The sequence below is a fragment of the Asterias amurensis genome, chromosome 13, assembly GCF_032118995.1.
Source record: "Asterias amurensis chromosome 13, ASM3211899v1".
Lineage (NCBI taxonomy): Eukaryota > Metazoa > Echinodermata > Asteroidea > Forcipulatida > Asteriidae > Asterias > Asterias amurensis.
The window spans coordinates 1,063,819-1,083,629 of NC_092660.1; the positions used below are offsets into that span (position 1 = coordinate 1,063,819).

Sequence of the window (19,811 nt, forward strand, 5' to 3'; positions counted from 1 at the left end):
GTTGCATGCTTTTGAAGACAATAGACGTACATTGATCAATACATACTGATCCGTTTGGTGCTGAAGTATAATCGACTCGGATTAAATCACGCGGATCGATTCAGACGAGAACAAGAATGAACCGAGTCTGTGGCCTTTTCGAAACGACGTGTCACGACGGCTTCAGCTCAGCTTGGGCTCCGTTAGTAGATTGCAAACCTGCACATTCGGTTCTGTGATTGTAACAGAGGTAGGCGAAGCCTAAAAGAAAAGCCTTGATTTCCTAAAGGGCTTATTAGACCGTGTGTACAAATCTTGCGCGTGTTAAAACGTAGCGGGTCAATTTGTTTTCTTTTACACTAATGTAAAGAAATGCAGTGGGGAAACCTAAGGTTTCCATAAATGAATGCTCGAGTAAAGGCTACGTGCATGACTTGCACAGTCAATCGGCAAACATGGTTTCAGAGCCAAGTTAGTTCTTGATCATTACTAACTTTTTGTTTAGTAAAATTATGAAGTTTTAAATAACGAAACTCCGAGAGTGGTTCAGAGAGCCGTCTGCTCATTGGTGACGACATACGGTTTGATCGTCTGAGTGTTCGGCCGGGATGTAATGACAGCTAACGCCTTGTTCCATATAAATCTCTCCCAGGTGATCATTCTGAAAAATTTAACAGCGAAATCATGCCATGATGGAAACATCTATAAACTTAACATCACAGGTCTTTTAATGCACTGTATCTCACTGAGTGTGCATAAAATAACAAACCTGTGAAAATTTGGGCTCAAATTGGATCGAAGTTGTTATAAGAGAATAATGAAAGGAAAACACACTTGTTGCACAAATTTGTGTGCTTTCAGATGCACAAAAGACTTCAGATGAAGTCTTTTATTTTGATTGAGAAATTACTGCTTTCTCTAAAACTATGTTACTTACAGGGATCCGTTTTGTCATAAAACTTTTTTTAAAACAATATATACAGCTCTCTATTGCTCGTTAACAAGTAAGTTTTCATACTGTAAGTGTAAGTACCAAGTGTACAGTGCCTTCTAAACACGTGTCTTATTTGCATTTGGAAAAGTTTTGCTTTATGTCAGAAGTTGTATTTTTTTTCACAGGACTCGGGAAAGTACTGAGTATACAGTGCTACACACATCGGTGTATATGGGTAAAAAACCAAAAATTAATATTCTTTATCCCCGATGCAAATTTAACATCTATTAAATCGTTTGCAGTACCCGCTGCTAAAACATAGGATTCGAACTGCCTCTAGCTACCGGGCAATCTCGGTGGTCTAGTTGGTATGACACTGCTCTAGAATTGCAAAGGTCGTGGGTTCGAATCCCACCCGAGTAAAAAATGCCTGTGATTTTTTTTTTCACAGGACTCGGGAAAGTACTGAGTATACAGTGCTACACACATTAATATTCTTTATCCCTGATGCCAGTTTAACATCTATTAAGTCAGAAGTTGAGTTAATAACCTACTTGTTGCACTCGTCTGAACTGCTTGATCTCTCAAAGGAGCGCATCATTTCGTCCGTGTTTTGCAATCTGTAAAATACGAAAATAAAATGGCTTTAGGTATTACAAGTTGAACGGTTGAGGGGCTGCCAATGTTAAGAGTTTAAAATTGGCATCTTAAGATGTGTACAACCATACCTCTGCCAACTTCAATACAAATATAATTACAGGGTCTGCCCCCCACCCTTTGAAATAAATTGTGATAGATGATTTCGTGAATGAAGTACGAGAAGGCCTATAAAATAGACGAATCAAATAGACATACACCTACCCCTGAGCCCTAAGCCATCCCCGGTAAGCCTGCTCCGATTCACCCACGGTCACCAGCCCAATGTTATGCTTGTCGGACATCTTGAAGAACCTCCGGAGACGGGCAATCTCTTCCGATTTCAGATACTTTACGATTTGGCTCTGAGATTTGAGAAAGTATTGTTGGTATAGAGAGAATGGAAGCAGCAGCGTAACTAGACATTTTCATTTGGTGGGGCAAGTGGGGGCAATGATTAAATTTGGGGGGGGGGGACAAAGAAGTGCAAGATTATTATTAAATGTTAACTGATATATAGTTGATACACACCAATGCAGTTCTAAAACAGTCTACATAGTCAGCAGGTAACAAAAGATTGCGAAAACAAAATCTTAGAGAACTTGTCATTTTGTATAAGATAAAACTTTTTGACTGTATAAAAGGATTAAATTACCAACTGTGATCACCAATTACCAATTTAGAGTTGTACACAGCATTCTCAAATAGGCTCTTTGGGTGTGTAAATACCCAAAACATAATAATATTAGGCCAAGTAAAAATAGAAAAATAGAAATGTTTAGCGTCCCCGCCCGCTTCCTTTTTACAGGACACCTCCTTTTTTTCTTAAGTTTTTTGTATGCACATTTTTTTGAAAAGGGGTTATTTTAATAGATCTCATCCAAAAAAAAAAAAAACTGAGTGTCTTGTCTGAATGCCTTGACCAAACTGTTTCATTAATGTTTTATGTATTTCAGCAGCAGAAAAAAAACAATTGATATTTGACATTCATGGCGGCCATCTTGAAATAAAAAATTAAAAAGCCCCTCCTCCTTCCTTTTTTTGAGAAACCCAGACACTTAACATGTTTCTTTTTTTACTCGGCCTTATTGTAAGAAGTGTAAGCCATCAAAAAAAAAAAAAAATACAGGATTGAAATTGTGGGTGTTTAATAATCACATTTTAGTTATGAAACGGATATTTAAAATAGGCCTACCTCTCATTGCACCGCTTTCTTCAAAGGAGAAGAAATGGTCTAAGCAACCTTTTTCGCTGGCCATTTTGCTGAAGTAAATTTCTCTGTAGTGCATCTGACCATGGAGGTAGAAATTTCTACCTCCATGATCTGACTAAGTTGTGTTAACGGAGCTATTGGTCTGCGTTCAGACCACCACTTATTTAAAAGAACTTTGTCACACCCTGCACTCTCTTTAACCGCAAAACCACAACAAACATTTACTGCCAATACGATCGCGCGCAGCGTTTCCATGCATTTTCATGTTATAGTCCACATAGGGCTTACTGATATGAATAAAAGTTTTCCTTAACATTTTATGAAGCCTTAAACGATTTATTTATTAGGCCTATAAGAATATACTTTTCTCTGATTTCATATGGGGGGGGGGGGGGGCAAGAGGGGGGGGGGGGGGCAAGGGTTCTGAGTGGTGGGGGGGCGCCGGCCCCCCTGCCCCCCCCCCCCCCCCCCCCCCCCCCCCTCTGGTTACGCCACTGAATGGAAGTAACTTAAAGGAACACGTTGCCTTATATCGGTCGAGTTGGTCTTTGAAAAGCGTTTGTAACCGTTTGTTATAAAATGCATATGATTGGAAAGATATTTTAAAAGTAGAATATAATGATCCACACAAGTATCACTCGAAATTGTGTGGTTTTCCTTTTACCTCGTCGACTAGCACGGTCAGCTATTTATGGGAGTCAAATTTTTTGACTCCCATAAATGGCCGACCGTGTTAGTTTGCAAAGTAAAAGGAAAACCGTGCAATTTAGAGGCATGTTTGTGTGGATCATTGTATTCTACTTTTAAAACATCTTGCTAACCATATGCATTTTATAACAAACGGTTACAAACGCTTTTCAAAGACCAACTCGACCGATCCAAGGCAACTTGTTCCTTTAAGAAGATTCAATTCAATTCAATTTCAATTAAATTCAAATTCGCATTTTTTCCATACTTTCCTTTAACAAATGTTTATTAATTGATGCTAACCTGTGGTTCGTGCTGCAGTAATTTGACGGTCTCCACCATAAGGAAATCCCACCATGACACCATGCCGTCGCCGTTGCGGTCGTAGATTTCAAACTAAAGTACGCCATCTGGGTCTGAATTTCCTATCGGTGATACTACTGTATTTGTCAACGCTACTGATGCAAGTGGAAATGTGGAGATGTGCAACTTACTGTTACAATCATAGGTATGGTATCTTTACTCTCGTTATTAAGTTTCTGTGTCTTGCCTGGGCAGTCTTGTCCACCAGAGTCAAGTTCAGAAAGTGGGTTCGGTCGTCGGTCGTGACACTCATTCCCAGGGTTGTCACTAGCCCAAATTTAGTGCCAGCTTAGACCCAGTAACTGGGGCGCTGTACTCCTTTTAAACAATTTTTGACTTCATCTGTCGTACTAGTGCATAAGGCAATGAGAAAACCCCTTATAATCACTGACTTACTCTTTGTTTTTGCAATTAATCAAGACCACTCAAACTTTTCATTTTTGTTTCTTGATCGTGTAAAGAAGAAAGTCAGGATTTCTTTCTTCTTTTATTATTTTATTTAAAGGGACAAGTTTGGCAGTACGTGATTGTCCCTCCCCTTTAACGCAGCGTTTAAAAAATAAGAAGGATAGCACCCCTATGTTCCGACACCCCTATGTTCCGACACCCAACTGTATTTTCCTAATCTTTAGCCTAAAGTGAAGATCACCAGGGGTTGTCGTAATTTATAGAGCAGTCACCATTGAGATATTGTACCATAAATTCTGCACCATTTCTGTGGCGTGTCAAGGCTTTGAGTATTAGTACATTGGTCTCAAGTTCTGGGTTGCTGAGCAACAGCGTGTGGGTTAAAATCCTGGTCATGAGGCTTGTGTTTTTTAGCAAGACACTTGAAAACTATGATATTGCTCCTGTGATTGATTAAGCTCGGTTCACTACATCATTTATACTTGGCAGCACAGCCTAGGCATCGACTCCCCAGGGAGCTGAGATGTTTTTTGTTTTTGTTTTTTTGTTTAGATGATCTTCCCTTCAAGGGAACTCAGCAAACTCCCACGCACAAGGGGATATAAACACCAAGCAGGCAACAGCCAATCTTTCCATACAGACATTGTTTAATGTCTATGATTATGAATTGCACATTCAATCAAAGGGGGAAAGGGGAATAATGAGCAATTAATGTAAATATAAATAAATACATGATACAAACAACAACCAAGATACCGTTATGAAACACTTGAAATTTACTTTATTTTTGACATGGGGTGTAATGCATAGTACACTGATGATAATCAGAAATCTGGAAGGGGAAGCCCCTTCCAATTATTGTCCCTTTAAATCCCATTATCTGTCCATTAATGTTGAAGGGCGCCCTCTCCTGATCAATTTGTGTGCAATATATGGGGGGATATTTGAGACCGACACCAACCTGACCAACAGGAAAAAAAGACCTCGCTATGTTTATGAAAAATTTGCAGTTTTTCCTCCCTCTATGACTCTTCAAAGTACACCTGAATGTTCACCAAAGACTTCTCCATGTTTCAAAGGTATGTTTCGAGTAAACCAATCTTGAATATCTGTATTTTTCTTGTCGTTAACCGCAAGTAAAGTAGGACTAATTTCCATTGCATTGTGTAACTCACATGTGAATCCGACCGAACAAGCTAAGTACATGTACATTCCCATCCTAGTACTTCTTGATGCGCTATGTAAACAATCCCTAGAATCCCTAGATAAAATGTTTGTGTTGTGAGTCTCCTCTACCTTGACCAAAACCTAGAAGCACAGTTGCACACTTGCAAATGGGCAATTCCATGGTCAGTCCATGTGTCATTTCCTCATCTTGGTGCTAGAAGTTCTATGTTTGATAATCTTTGCACTAAGTTTATAGACTGATTTGTACTTGACATCCAAGGCTTTGATTGAATTGATTGTTGTGGGCTTTGTGCTCTGGATGTTATAACATTGTAAAAAGTGGTCAGTCGCATTATATTACACAAAAAGGACATGGTAAAATTTAACACACTTTTCATAATTCAAAAATTTCCTCAACCAAAAAGCTTGAGAAAGTGTTACTATGTAACACACAACTCTTATTGAGTATCCAACAGAATACTTATAAATGGTCAGCAACTTGAACTTTTAGATACAAGGCAAAACCATGGTCAGTCGCATTATGGTCAGTCGCATTAGAGTTTTCCACTCAATTTAGCCACGCCTACATGGAGCCAAAGCTGAGTTCTTATTATTGTGTCATGTCCATGTTTGCTTGAAATTGCCCAAATGCAAAAAGTTTGGTATTTTAGGGCTTAGGCAATTCTACAAGGTACAAAAATATGTCATAATGTTGGGGGCCATATAAAAAAAAAATCCTACCCCAAAAGTTTCAACAAACATTATTTCAATTCACAATTCACGATGATCAAATCATGTGACTGAACATTCTTCCAAACATTCTGGAAAAAACCCACAGAGGTTTAAAGAAGCCATGTGCCTTTACTTATCATTTTCTAATATATTTGGAGAATTTTCTTTTATAAACCCTCATGTCATATCAAATATAATATATTATTAATATTAAAATTTAAACATCGCGTCTAGGTGATTCACTTGTCACTGTTTATTTCTACCCTTTATTATTTTGTTCTAAAAAAAAAAAATTAAAAAGAAGAAGAAAAAAAATCAGATTTGAAAGCCAATAATTATCACACTTGTTATTAAATTTTTAATTGTTTTTATTTTTTTGCAAATTACCATGGTAATTGTTAAAATGTCATAAAAAATATTTTGGATAAAACAAAGACAACTGCTGGCTATAGAGTCATACACAGAGAATCAAAGAACATTGCAGTCACTGCAGATGTTTATTCCATGTACAGCTTCCATGGGAAATCATACTTTCTCGTTTGCCTTGAAAACAGGAAAAACTCAAAACAAATGGGACCAGTTGAGGTCATCGAAGATCGTTGTATGGTGTGAAAATTTCAATGTCCATCAAGTTTTAATGTATGTTTGCATACTTCTTATAAACAAATGAAAGTAACTAGGGCATCAGTTGATATACATGTATGGCATCATTATTTTTTTCCAATTCAAAGAAAAACCCTTAATACTGTGAAAACAGAACAGTGGAGGATGTACGTACAAAATACACGTACATTGTAGGCAGTGATTAGCCATGCATTGTGAATGAGGTACAAACCACATGGTTCTATGAGGAGGTTCCTCAACAAAAATCCAAAAGAATGCCTTCTAGAAACTATAAAGTAGAAAAAGGCTCACTATCACCATATACAAAAAATAACTGAGTTATAGAAGTTACAACCCCTATTGACCCAATTCACCTGACGTCATCATTAGAATAATCTTGGATGCGCAATTTATAATTCTTAAGATGCATTGAGGTAATGTTTGCCACAAGTACAATATAGTAAAATTCAAGCTGAAAGGATTTGAAGGATAGTGTCACTACACTGTTGTTTGATTGTGTGTTGTAAGTAAATAATGTTGTCGTGATTAGACCTGAGCGACACAATAATTAGTTCACCAAACATAAAGTCGCGACTAATTTTGAAGTAGTCACAACTAGTTTTGTTGTAGGCACGACTGTTTTTGTAGTAATCGTGATGGCACGGCTCGATTAATCGAGTACTTGAAAAACAGTAGTTGCGACTCGACTAAGCAATCAATAGTTGTGACTACGAAACTAGTCACAGGAGATGCCCAGGCCTATTCCTTTGACCTCAATGAGGGCGTTTTTGGGGCTTGAAACGCAATAGACTTGATTCAAGTCCCGTTCTTGTGCGAAAGAGGTCCCTATTTAAGCATATCTTGCAAACTAGCAAACAAGACCTCATCATCAAAATGTAGCTGATGTGGTTCCAAGAATGGCTCAGGTTGGGGGATGCCGGTTGCAAAAAAGTTTTCTGACGTCAGGTGATGGGACTGAAAATAAAAGGGACTTGAGTCAAGTCTAGAGACGTGTATGCAGGAGGCCTAAAGACTCTGGATATTGTAATTTTATATCGTACATAGTTTGCTTCATAAGATACATTAATTTTGTAAACTTCCTAGTAGGCTAATTGTAATATTTTTTCTGCCTGCACTTCCTAGTAAGTTTGTCCCGATATTTCCCCTAAGTCATCAATAAAAGTGTTTTTTGTTTTAGCAATGTCTTTGATGGAATTGAAATGAGAAAATGATATTCCATTTCCCTAACTATTCTATTTGCACAACTTGGTTTTGAGTTTGTTATGAACTTCAATTATCTCTGTTTACATGTTTTCTCCATAAGTTTTTTGCTTACATGGGAATATCTTGACATCTTGATTTCTTGTACAGTCGTTGGATTGATTTTGAGCAAATCTTGCTGAACCATCAGTAGGGCTCAAATTTCTGAGAAAAGTCCACAAGACCACAGCTTGTTGCTTAAAATGTTTACTGTTCCAGAATTGTTCCAACAAAACCAAACAGTTTAAATGCACTGGACATTATTACTTGTTAGCATTTATAACTTGATCACGAGCAATGGAGAGCTGTTGATAGTATAACATATTGTGAGAAATGGCTCCCTCTGAAGTAACATAGTTTTTGAGAAACCAGTCAAATAATACTTCAGCTGAAGTCTGTTATTATGCATAGTAGGCACACAAAGTAGTGCAACAAGGGTGTTTTTTTTTCATTATTCTCTTGCAACTTTAATGACCAATTGAGCTCAAATTTTCACAGGTTTGTTATTTTATGCATGTTGGGATATATACAAAGTGATAATACTGGTCTTTGACAATTACCAAACGTGTCCACAGTGACATAAACTTATAAGAGTACACTTTAAAGGGAAGGTACACGTTTGGTAATTACTCAAAACAAACATTAACTTAAAAACTGACTTGGTAACGAGCATTGGAGAGCTGTTGGTAGGAACATTGTGGGAAACGACTCCCTCTGAAGTAACGTAGTTTTTGAGAAAGAGGTAATTTCTCACTAAAATAATCAAAGACTTCTAGCTAGAAGTCTTTTATTCTTATATCTGAAAGCACACAAATTCGTCCCTCAATTGTGTTTTTTCTTTTATAATTTTCTCGCAACTTCGACGACCAATTGAGCCAAAATCTTGACAGGCTTGTCATTTTATGCTTAAGATGGGATACACTAAGTGAAAACACTGGTCTTTGACAATTACCAAACATGTACCTTTCCTTTAAGGGTACAATGTAAACCATTTTCTGTGGATATTTAGGTCCTTGTTGCTAGTCACCATGCTGTGTGACCATCTTGATTTTCAAGATTTCCAAGTGTGAACCAATGGAACCAAAATGAGGCTTGGAGAAAAAATGGTATGGCTCCTATTTCAGTCCAATGAATACTAGTCATTCTTTACAGTTATTGGATAAAGGGAACTTGGCTAAGATGGTGGCCGCATGGTTTAGGTCTATTATAATTCTTACTCTGGATCGAAACCAATCATTCTAGATTGATGACACAACCAATAACAGGCCACTTTCAGTTTTGCATTCGGATAACATGATCTCTTTAAAATCTGATAACATTGTCTCTCTTCATATCCTCTTTCATTTAATTATCATCACAATTGTTACCTTTTATTATGCCAAATTGGATGTGATTTACAATAAGTTTGCAAAAGTAACAATTGCAAAAACGTTACTAGTATACTGCAAGAATTGGGTTGTTAAAATTGACACCATCGGTTTTGACTCGGTAGATTTTAAACAATTTGGGTTTAAATAAGGAAAAACTGAATGGAAGATTTAATCCTACAAGAGTATGAAAATATGAACCAGAGATTTAACCCTACCCGAACTTTGATCGGCTGCCTCACATCGTGCTAACCTTCACTGTTCAAATTACTGAGAAGTAAGAAGTACAAGCCAACACTTTTCGAATGGTGCTTGGAAAGTATAAATCCACCATAGAGGCCATGGAGGCAATGCCTTATGTTGCCCTGGTCTTGTCCTTGTGGTGCCCCTTCAACAGTTTCACATGGAATGGAAACGCCCCTTGGAAATTGAAAACAGCCTTGCCCTCTCAAAGATGAAATTCAAGCAGCCAAATTTAGTATAGACGATGTGACCTCTGACGTCACACGAAAACCATAACATGATTCGCGCGCATACCGCCGGGCAAAACCTTTGTGTTTTGGCAGCCAGCTAGAAAGTGTACGCAATCTTACTTTGACTACGCAACTCAGTGCCCGGCGAAACATGACGTATATAGTGTTTTGTCAACAGAGGGTGGTTTGAATGTAAACATAGGTCACATCGTCTATACGGAGAGCAGTTCTGTATTATTGTGTGTTGGCAATCCCAAGGAAATCACATCAATCATTTTGGGAAGAATATTGCCTACCTGCCCCCTTACATAGTACGCAATCCGCCACCGCCACAAATATTTAAAAGAATTCATTACAGAATTGGTAAAAAAAAAACTCGTCTTAGATCACAGATTTACATAAAACTTACACGGTCTAATGATGATGATAGTAGAAAACATCCCTTGTAGTATATCTGTCTGAAATGTCATGATATTTGATGAGAAATAAATAAAACTAGTTTCCCGTTTGGAGTTTATCATTGAGCGTTTTATTCATTTTTTTTAAATCGATGTCATGCAAATTGTGTAACCGGTTTTTCAAACTTCTACAGGTTTGTCAGTTTTATGTTCATGGTGGATTAATACATAAAGTGCTTACAATGCCAGCAACTGTTTTGTTAGCAAAAACCAATTCTGTAATGTACCTTTACTATTTAATTATCGCTCTATTGTTCTGTGAAAGGCTTCTTTTATTGGTAATATTTCTGTGAAAGAAAACCGGGGACAGTTTTGTCATGGTTTGTGTTCACATTCACCTAACTGTGGCATTTTTGGAAAAGGTAAAATGACTAGTGCTGGTAAACCGAAAACAAGTGTTGTTCTTTCACAGTTTCAGTTTTGAAATTGGTTTCCTTGTTCTCTAGAAGTTAAATACAAACCAAAAAAGTCGATATTGTATTACATTCCGTTTAGTGGTCAAAGTTGAGGAAATAGAACACCATGCATGGTGCTTTATTTCGATTGTAGCAATCGAAATAAGACTCGACCCGAGGGTAACGTGCACACCCCCTTCCAATTTCAGACAGCTTGTTTGTCCCTATAGCCACTGATAGAAACTATTGGTAATATAATTACTCTAAATAATTGTTAGCATACAAAGCTACTTGGTATTTAACGAGCAATGGAGAGCTGTTGATAGTTTACAACTTTGTGCGAAACTACTCCCTCTGAAGTAACGTAGTATTCGAGAAAGATGTATTTCCTCACTCTGAAAGCACACAAAGTTTTTTCTTTCATTGTTCTTAAGACCCAATTGAGCCAATATTTTCACAGATTTGTTATTTTATGCAAATGTTGGGATACACCAAGTTAGAATACTGGTCGGTCTTTGACAATTACCAAACGTGTCCAGTCCCATTTAAGACATTCATCTACATACCAGCAATTCTTCTGTAAAAGTTAATGTGTAGTGCCCTTGGCCCTGTATTTTATTGAATACTTAACACACTTTCCAACTGATTTGCTGCCGAACAGGGGCTGTCAAGGTTAAACACAAGTATCAAAATGTTATAGAAATAATATGTGTAAAACTAGACCCCTGCCAACGATTAATATATTATAGTGATACAGGCCTGATACTTCACAGAGACTGAAGGCGATTGCCTACGTGTCCCCTGGTCATTGCCTTGGTGCCCTTGAAATGCTCCAGTACAAATTTGCAATTTCATCATAGGGTGCCTTTTACCAAGAAGAAAATGCCTTGGTGCCCTTGCTCTTTCAAAAACGAAGCATACAGCCCTGGTGATATGGTGAGACAAATATTTCTAATTCCTGTGATCGTTTTTAATCATTGGCATTCTAATTCTAACCACAACAACTTCTGGGAAAAAATAGAACTTGGCGCAAAACAAAAAATTGGTTTTGCCTTTGGGTGATAATAATTATGGTTATTGCAAGACGATGTGTTGCTTTAATCATTGTCTATAATGGTATGGGAGTTTATTTAGTTGTTTGCACTGCCCAATACACCCTCCACGTGGTGGTTGTGTCACTGTCCTGTGACAAACACGAGGTTGCCTTACGTCATGGTTGGAGTGCACTTGGCTGTTAACTTCATCAAATATGCTGTTTATTTTGGTACAAGTTCAACATTGTATGAAGATCAACATAAAATGATTAGTCAAATGATGTTTATAATTCTAACGCACGCAGGGAACAAAGCTTGTTTTATTTTCACTTCCCCATCACCAAAACCTTTTCCATCCAATTCAAGTTCATGAAATAATTTTAGTAGCATTTAAGTATCAGTTTTCTCCAGAAGACAATCAGAGCATACTGATCGATACGTTGAGTTGAAACCAATGGTTCTTTTCAGAACCACCCAACTCATAGAGATAGTCATTACATGGTGTTACTGCAAACCTTTCTATTGTGATTACTATAAGAAAAACTGTGATCAAAGAGAATTTGCCAATGCTCACAGAATAATGGTCTTTATTAAGCCCCTTTCACACGAGATCAATTTAGCAAGGGTCCCTTGCTAAATTGTAGCAATGGTTGTAAAATTTTACAAAATGCACCTCGTGTGAAAGGACAACAATTTATGGAGTGTCCAGGGTCCATTGTCAAATCTTGTCCAACATTGCTACATTCTGTCGGAGGTCCGGAGGTCCGGAGGTCTTACACTAGCGGAAGTTTTGACCGAGAACGTGGGCTACACATCATGTGAAAGGCACCCTTGTTTGTTGAACGACGTCCTGGGTGAAAATGCCCATAATACAGCGCATGCTATTGTGGTGCTATCTTGTCCAACTAAGGTGATCAGGATTAACAATTTGTCATCACAGGGGTTGTTAGTTTTTTAACTTTGCAGTGTGAAAGCTCACAAAATCAGTCACACATGGTGATAGCAAATAAACAATCCACGCTCATAAATTTTGTAGTTAGGGACCCTGGCTACATTTTGTCAGTTTGAAAAGGGCTTTAGAGTTGAATATGTTTGTATTTATTAGGTACAGTCTAACACAATATGTATTTGTTCCGGCTTCAAACTCAACCCAACGCGGTTTTTAGATCCGTAAACATGAAAGTACATGTTGTAATAAAACTCTCATTACAAAAATAAAATAAAAAACAAAAACATTTTGGTGGTTTTAATTTCATATCGGCCACTGTACTCTTAAATAAAAACTTTGTAGAGATGACACCGAATTCCAGTAAATTATTTTGTTAAAGGCAGTGGACACTATTGGTAATTACTCAAAATAATTTTTAGCATAAAAACTTACTTGGTGAAGAGCTATATGCGGGACAACTCTTTTTCGAGTGGTCTTCCACTGTTTTAGATTGAAGTTTGCATCTTTTTTGGTGATTTTTCACTCTGTCCTGAAGTGAAACTGCTCTAAAAGAGTGAAATAACCACCACTCTTTTTAAAGAGCCATATGAGGGACAACTACAAATGTTGGTGTTTTTCACTCTATTTTACAATAAGAGAGTATTAAACATTGTGAGAAACGGCTCCCTCTGAAGGAACATAGTTTTCGAGACAGAAGTAATTTTCCACGAATTTGATTTTGAGACCTCAGAATTAGATTTTAAGGACTCGAAATCAAACATCTGAAAGCACACAACTTTGTGTGTCAAGGGTGTTTTTTCTTTCATTATTATATCCCAATTTCGACGGCCAGATTGAGTTCAAATTTTCACAGGTTTGTTATTTTGTGCATATGTTGAGATACACCAAGTGCGAAGACAGGTCTTCAACAATAACCAATAGTGTCCAGTGCCTTTAAAGCCATTATACACTTTCGGTAAACAGTATTGTCCAAGTCCCACACTTCGTGTATCACAACTTATATATAAAATAACAATCCTGTGGAAATTTAGGCTCAATCGGACATCGGAGTCGGGAGAAAATAACGGGAAAACCCTCCCTTGTTTCCGCACGTTTCGCCGTCTCATGACATGTGTTTAAAATAAATCCGTAATTCTCGCTATCGAGAATTGATATTGTTTAAATTTTTTCTCGAAAAGTAAAGCATTTCATGGAACCATATTTCAAGAGAAGTCTTTCACCACTATCTTCTGTAAACCCTGTAAATTATTTGTAAATCTGTGAACCTTTTTTTTTTCCTGTACCGAAAGTGTATAATGGCTTTAAACACACCATCCAACAATTTTGGATTGTGACAGAAATTGCACTTGAAGGGTGTGTCTTTTAAAGATGCTATGTCAGATTTTTTACCGATTTGACCCAAAAATTTTGATTTAAAATTCAATAGGTATTTTGATGGGGGTCGAGAAAGTTACAAGCTTTCATTTGAGCCATTGCTCAAAAAAGTCCGCCAATTATTAGTAGCAGTGAAATAAAGTGCTCAAAATTATTTTTTTTCGGGATCCCGACAATATATCACGTGACCAATTCTTATGTGTTTTATAAGAAACGTTTTAAATTTTTGTTATGGTTCCTGACCATTAAAAGTAAAAGTTGAGCGGGTGATACTCTTTGAAATACCATTCACTCAAAAAAATCTATTTTTTAATGTTTGGGGCCAAAAATCTGACATAGCATCTTTAAAATAAGCATTGTTTTATCCTTTGGATGGGACAATAAGCCGTTGGTCCCAAGTACTGGATGGTGTAGCCGTATAAGAACCCAGCATACTTATCGTGGTGATCAGTAGGATCAGTGGCAATCAGTAGGATTAAAGAAACAGGTTGCCTTGGATCGGTCGAGTTGGTCTTTGAAAAGCGTATGTAAACGTTTGTTATAGAATGCACATGATTATAAAAAGATATTTTAAAAGTAGAATATAATGATCCACACTAGTATCACTTGAAATTGCGTGGTTTTCCTTTTACCTCATCGCAAACACAGTCGGCCATTTATGGGAGTCAACCCACAAATGGCCAACCATGTTAGTTCGCAAAGTAAAAGGAAAACCACGCAATTTCGAGGCAAATGTGTGTGGATCATTGTATTCTACTTTTTAAACATCTTTCTAACCATATGCACTAACAAACGGTTACAAACGCTTTTCAAAGACCAACTCGACCGATCCAAGGCGTGTTCCTTTAACCCCATTGTTTCTGGTTCACATTTAACAAGCACCCTTGTTGACAGGTTTCCTCAGGCTTGAACAAAGCTACAGTGATTATCTTCATTATGAGGAATCCTTGGTTTCATTTATTTCAATAATAAATACATAATTATTTCAATAGCTGCTATCGATACTTGTTACATAAACTTTCCAGGGCCTAAAATGCCCTTTTCACAACTTTATACTTCTTGTAACTCATTTCATAATAAGTGAACTTTCACATTTAAATTTACCACTGAGGACTGAATGTAACCCTATTCTCTGATATTGTGTTGGTTTAATCACGTGCCTTGCATGAGCTTTTGAAAATCATTGAATCTGATTGAAGCAATAATGACCTTAAAAATACAAACAAACTTTGGGTGAACTGTGTTAAGGACATTTCCTCGATGTGTTTCTGCTTTGTTGGCTTCATAGGTAACAGCAAGTGGTTCCAGTTGTGTATGGGGTCCAGGTTTTCAGCAAGAGTTTCCCACACTATGACACAATTGAAATTATGAACTTGGGAACTTGTACCTCAGCAACAATAGGCCATTCTGCACACCTGACAAGGAAGTACATGTAAATGTAGAGAGCCGAATACAACATAAGAACATAGTATTGTGTTTCACCATTGCATTTTCATTACTCTGATGATGGTGGATGCTTTTGTAGGGCTTGGTAAGTCAAGTTCGTCTATTAATTTTTTAAGGATTATCCTTTCTTTCTCAAAAGTGTATTGTAAGGTTGGACATGGCATTCCACACAATCGCTTATGTGACAGGTATAAACATTATTTCTTATGTAATTTTGTATAGGCCTATAGAACTTTTTGTGTGGAGAATCCGAGTAAAATAAGGGGGGGGGGCATGTTTTATCAGGTTTTTGTAGTTTTGCTCAGTCACCTTTTTGTGATGGCCTGTAATAACATGCATATATTATTCTGTCATTCACCATGACTTGTAAATTTATTTTTCGTTCGGGCTGAATAATAGACGGGCTTACCCCTTGTCTATTTTTATTTTATATTTTGTTGGTGAAAACTTAACCACTTGTCAGGGTTTACCCAACACTTATCTAGTGTTTACCCAGCAGGACCAGCCGTCGATTTCACCAAACTTAGGATTAATCTGTGGATTTACGATGAGTTAAGTTCCGTATCCGAAGACGTTAGGTCGCATTGAACCCATCCTATAAGTAAGGACGGGTTACTCGTCCTAACTCGAGATGGGATTAATCTTAGCGTTTCATGAAATGGACTGGGCAGCTAGGTGTCGATTTCACAAAGAACTGAAGAGAGATATTAAAAACTTCAGGCTACACACTCGTCCTTAACTCAAGATAAGACTAGTCTTACCTCTTTGTGAAATTCCTGACAGAGTATATTATTTTTACGAACCAGGAAGATGTCCATATGAAGGAAAACCAAATAAACATTCACCTAAATGTCGAAGGAACCCTTCTCATGATCTGGAGGAAAGATGAGATAAATTTGTGCAAAAACTCATCGTCCGGAGTATAATTTTTTACCAACGGTCGTGCGGGTTTTTAATGGAAACCACTTCAAGTTACGTTTTAATGTAATTTCAGGTATATTTGTGTTGTGTTGATTGTTTACTTTTTAGTTTGTATTATTTTATTTTATTGACTTTAATTTGAATCTTTGGACATTTACACAAGGAATAAGTTGAACAGGGGCTGTCAAGTTTATACAATTGAACATATAAAAAACCAAACCTCTGCCAACGATAGAATAAGTTAGGATATCTATAGTGATATTGGGAGACCATTATTTCTAGTTCCTGGAGTCGTTTTTAATGATTGGCTAAATAATTTGTTATTCTAGCACACCCCTACACAAACAACAAAATCAGGAAAATTTCAAATTTGGTGCACAAAACAATAAACTGGTGTTTCCTTTGGGTGATAAGAAGGTTAAACAAATGACGGGTTGCTTTAGTCACTGCCCATGCACTTTTGATGTCTGCTTTGGAAATTTTTAATTTAGTTTATTTCTTCCACAGAAAGTATTGCAGTTTTCCACTATACATTGAAGGTCGTCTTCAAATAACCTAAAGGTGTCACTACAAACTACAATGAATGGACACGGGATGAAAGACTGTCCGGCTGTGTCTAGATGTACTTTACTTTGCCTGCTTCTGGTCCTTCTAGTTCTAACACATTCTTCACAAGGTAAGACGATTTTATATTTTTATAGCTTTCCCTCTGTTAGTTTGTTTGTTGTTTGTGGGGGTGTTTGTATGTGGGGGTATTTGTTTGCTTCGGGAAACCCCCCCCCCCCCCAAAAAAAGAAAACACCAAAAACACAAAAAACCACCACAAAAACACCAAGTATCACGTTACAAAGCGGTACTAATTGTATTTTGTTTCAATTACTTCCTCATAGTTCGGTTGTGGTTCAAGTTTGTTCACTGGCACCAGAATTAAGTGGGTCAGTTAGCGATGGGTAAAAATGCTTTTATTCTTTCCTTTTTTGGATAACCTCATAAAAGTGCGCCCTCTGTATTCAAGTGTTTGATCCAGTTTCATAATTAAATAACCTGTTATTTATACAGTTCAATTAACAAGCTCATTTTCTCCTCTGAAGCTGTGAGTAGAGCGATTTAGACTAGAAAGTATTAGTGCTCCTTGTTTTGATACTATTTTGGGTAAAATGTTAAAACCAGTTGCGTTTCCTATAAGTTATCTCACATATTTTATAGCAGATTTATTTTAATTCACTCTGGGATCCAATGGCTTGCTGATGTTGTTCCATTAGGGGTATACAATATTTCACTGACCTTGGTCATCGGTGTACGCAAGTGTATGCGAACCACTCATCAAGAGCCCATTTTTATTCACATTGTGTAACCAAATCCCTTTAGTCCCAAAGTTTTTCACTACTTATTCTTTTACATTTTTGTTCGTCTGTACCGTTTAGAAATATTTCTTAACCTTTTTCATAGGATTTGTTGTATTAATGTATTCCCTGTTCAATCCAGCCTTTCAGTATCTATTTTAGTTAGATTATATTTTTTTTCTCTTTGGTGTGTAATAGTTATAGAAACTGTGGAGTGTTTTTTTCTTTCATTATTATCTTGCAACTTCGATGACCGATTGAGCTCAAATTTTCACAGGTTTGTTATTTTATGCATATGTTGAGATACACCAACTGTGAAGACAAGTCTTTGACAATTACCAAAAGTGTCCACTCTCTTAAAAGATTATTCAGCTTATATGTGATTGTATCAGAAACATAATGTAGCAAAGAGTTTGAAAATTACAAAAAGTGCTTGAAGGAAAGTGAAAGCACTAATCCAGGGAAAATTACAACATGATTATCTTCAATCAATCTTTTGTTTTTAAGTTCCTATATTTGACCTAGATATACGATGCACCCATTTTTCAAAAGATAGTCATTATGAAAGTGGTCAGAAGTTACAAGTCTCTTACCTGGAAAAGTGTAAAAGGTCTATTTATTTTGTCTTTGAGAGCTACATTTGAAACATAACTTCATTGGATCGGGTCTCTACATTCACCATTCCAAACAGGAATATTTGCATACGGTCCAATTGAACATCATCAACATTAAGGAATGAACTAAAAGTTTCCTTTACAAAAATTGTACAGACCTGTATATTTGAATGTGATCCCAGTAGATGTTTCCGGATGTTGCTAAAATTCACACTGTAAGAGTATCAAATAAGACATTAAATATGACTATAAATTGGAACACAAGTTTGTGACAAAACTTAATTTTACCGTGGAGCCCCTCTTCAACAAAGCCTATCCCTTGGTGCACAAAAAGAAATGAAATATAAAATACTGTTCATTATAAACATTTCAAAAGCATAATTCATATTGTTTGCTTTTGTGAACGGTTTTCCATGTTCCCCATTGCAGGACTGAACATGTAACCGTTTTTAATCATCTTGAGACTATAGGGTTACAATGCCTTGAATAATCCACATGATATTTATCTTACAAGTTTTGTAAATAAAAGTAAATGGTCTCAATTGTTTAAAGATATTTTCTCTTTTTATCGTACTGTTTGCTTTTTGCTTGCTAGGAGCAGTTCCTGATTTCACGTGCTACAATGAAAGACTTTATGCAACAGAAGGAAATTTACATACTATTGGTGGCTACAATAGTGGTAGTGACACTGGAGCAACAGTCTCCTTTGAGCGTGTCCTAGATACTGGCAATGGCAGTAGTCTACCAACTGCAGGATATGAGGAAGGTCACGAGACAGTCAGTGCCATACTTTATAGGATGCCTGCCTCCATTGGGGCAGCCAGATTCGGTGCTTACAACTGCATCTTCACACAAGACCCTGTAAAGATAACAACAATTATTTTGCGGGAAAACGGTAAGTGAGATAGTAATAGCTTCTGTCATGTTACTTTAACATAAATGAATTATGGTTTTCACCATCAACTTATCGTCTGTGGCAAAAGTTTAGATTTACTGTCGATAAACTGATTCAAGAATTGGCCATTAACATGTAAGCAGTACTAATTTCACAAGGTTACACCTTCATTTATTCATTCATTCATTTTTTGTTTTACTACACACAAAGAAAAGTGATATATAAAAATTAAAGAAAACATTCAAGTACAATAGGTACTTGTGTGAGGATGGAGGTCTCCAAGAAGCATCAGCTTGTCGAGTAGAGACTCCACTCATACAATAACAAAACAAAGAACAATACAACAATATGAAAATACTGTAACAAACTAAATTACAACTGAGATATTGGCATAGCTATTATATAAAGTAAACTCGAGGTTGGAATAAAGTTAGTCTGCTTCTTAGAATATTTGCTGATTAATTGAGTTTTTAGTTTCCGCTTGAATAAGAATAAACTCTGTATATCTTTCAAAGAGGTAACCAAGGAATTCCAAAGCTTAGGACCTTCATGTTTGACAC

At 36.8% G+C, this 19,811-nt stretch overlaps 2 protein-coding genes and 1 non-coding gene across 6 annotated transcripts in view; 2 read left to right on the forward strand and 1 right to left on the reverse strand.

The window, feature by feature from the left end:
* Window positions 1-509: 509 nt before the first annotated feature.
* Window positions 510-4,092, reverse strand: LOC139946616 (uncharacterized). The gene is made up of 4 exons (XM_071944335.1): window positions 3,753-4,092; window positions 1,775-1,914; window positions 1,468-1,533; window positions 510-640 (listed from the first exon to the last, which is right to left on the reverse strand). The coding sequence occupies exons 1-4, from the start codon at window positions 3,813-3,815 to the stop codon at window positions 526-528; spliced, it is 384 nt and encodes a 127-aa protein (XP_071800436.1). The 5' UTR covers window positions 3,816-4,092; the 3' UTR covers window positions 510-525.
* Trnas-aga (transfer RNA serine (anticodon AGA)) lies at window positions 1,265-1,338 on the forward strand. The gene has a single exon. It is a non-coding gene; the product is annotated as a tRNA-Ser (tRNA).
* A 1,072-nt stretch (window positions 4,093-5,164) lies between the features above and the next one.
* Window positions 5,165-19,811, forward strand: part of LOC139946614 (receptor-type tyrosine-protein phosphatase T-like) — a 43,225-nt gene continuing 28,578 nt past the window's right edge. Inside the window, exons 1-4 of one of the 4 annotated variants that reach the window (XM_071944330.1) lie at window positions 5,165-5,299; window positions 15,321-15,563; window positions 16,907-17,075; window positions 18,952-19,251. In XM_071944330.1, the coding sequence (XP_071800431.1) occupies window positions 16,979-17,075; window positions 18,952-19,251 (397 nt within the window). In that variant the 5' untranslated portion in view covers window positions 5,165-5,299; window positions 15,321-15,563; window positions 16,907-16,978. Of the gene's footprint in view, window positions 5,300-15,320; window positions 15,564-16,455; window positions 16,473-16,906; window positions 17,076-18,951; window positions 19,252-19,811 lie in introns of those variants that run through there. The other 3 variants (XM_071944331.1, XM_071944333.1, XM_071944332.1) reach the window with 3 other exon arrangements.

Excerpts from the sequence above, each read along its gene's own strand:
- LOC139946616 (XM_071944335.1), bottom strand. The coding sequence starts at position 3,815 with ATGGTGTCATGGTGGGATTTCCTTATGGTGGAGACCGTCAAATTACTG. Across the intron at positions 1,915-3,752 it reads TACTGCAGCACGAACCACAG|AGCCAAATCGTAAAGTATCT; the intron begins GTTAGCATCAAT and ends CTCAAATCTCAG. Across the intron at positions 641-1,467 it reads AGTTCAGACGAGTGCAACAA|AATGATCACCTGGGAGAGAT; the intron begins GTAGGTTATTAA and ends TAAATTTTTCAG.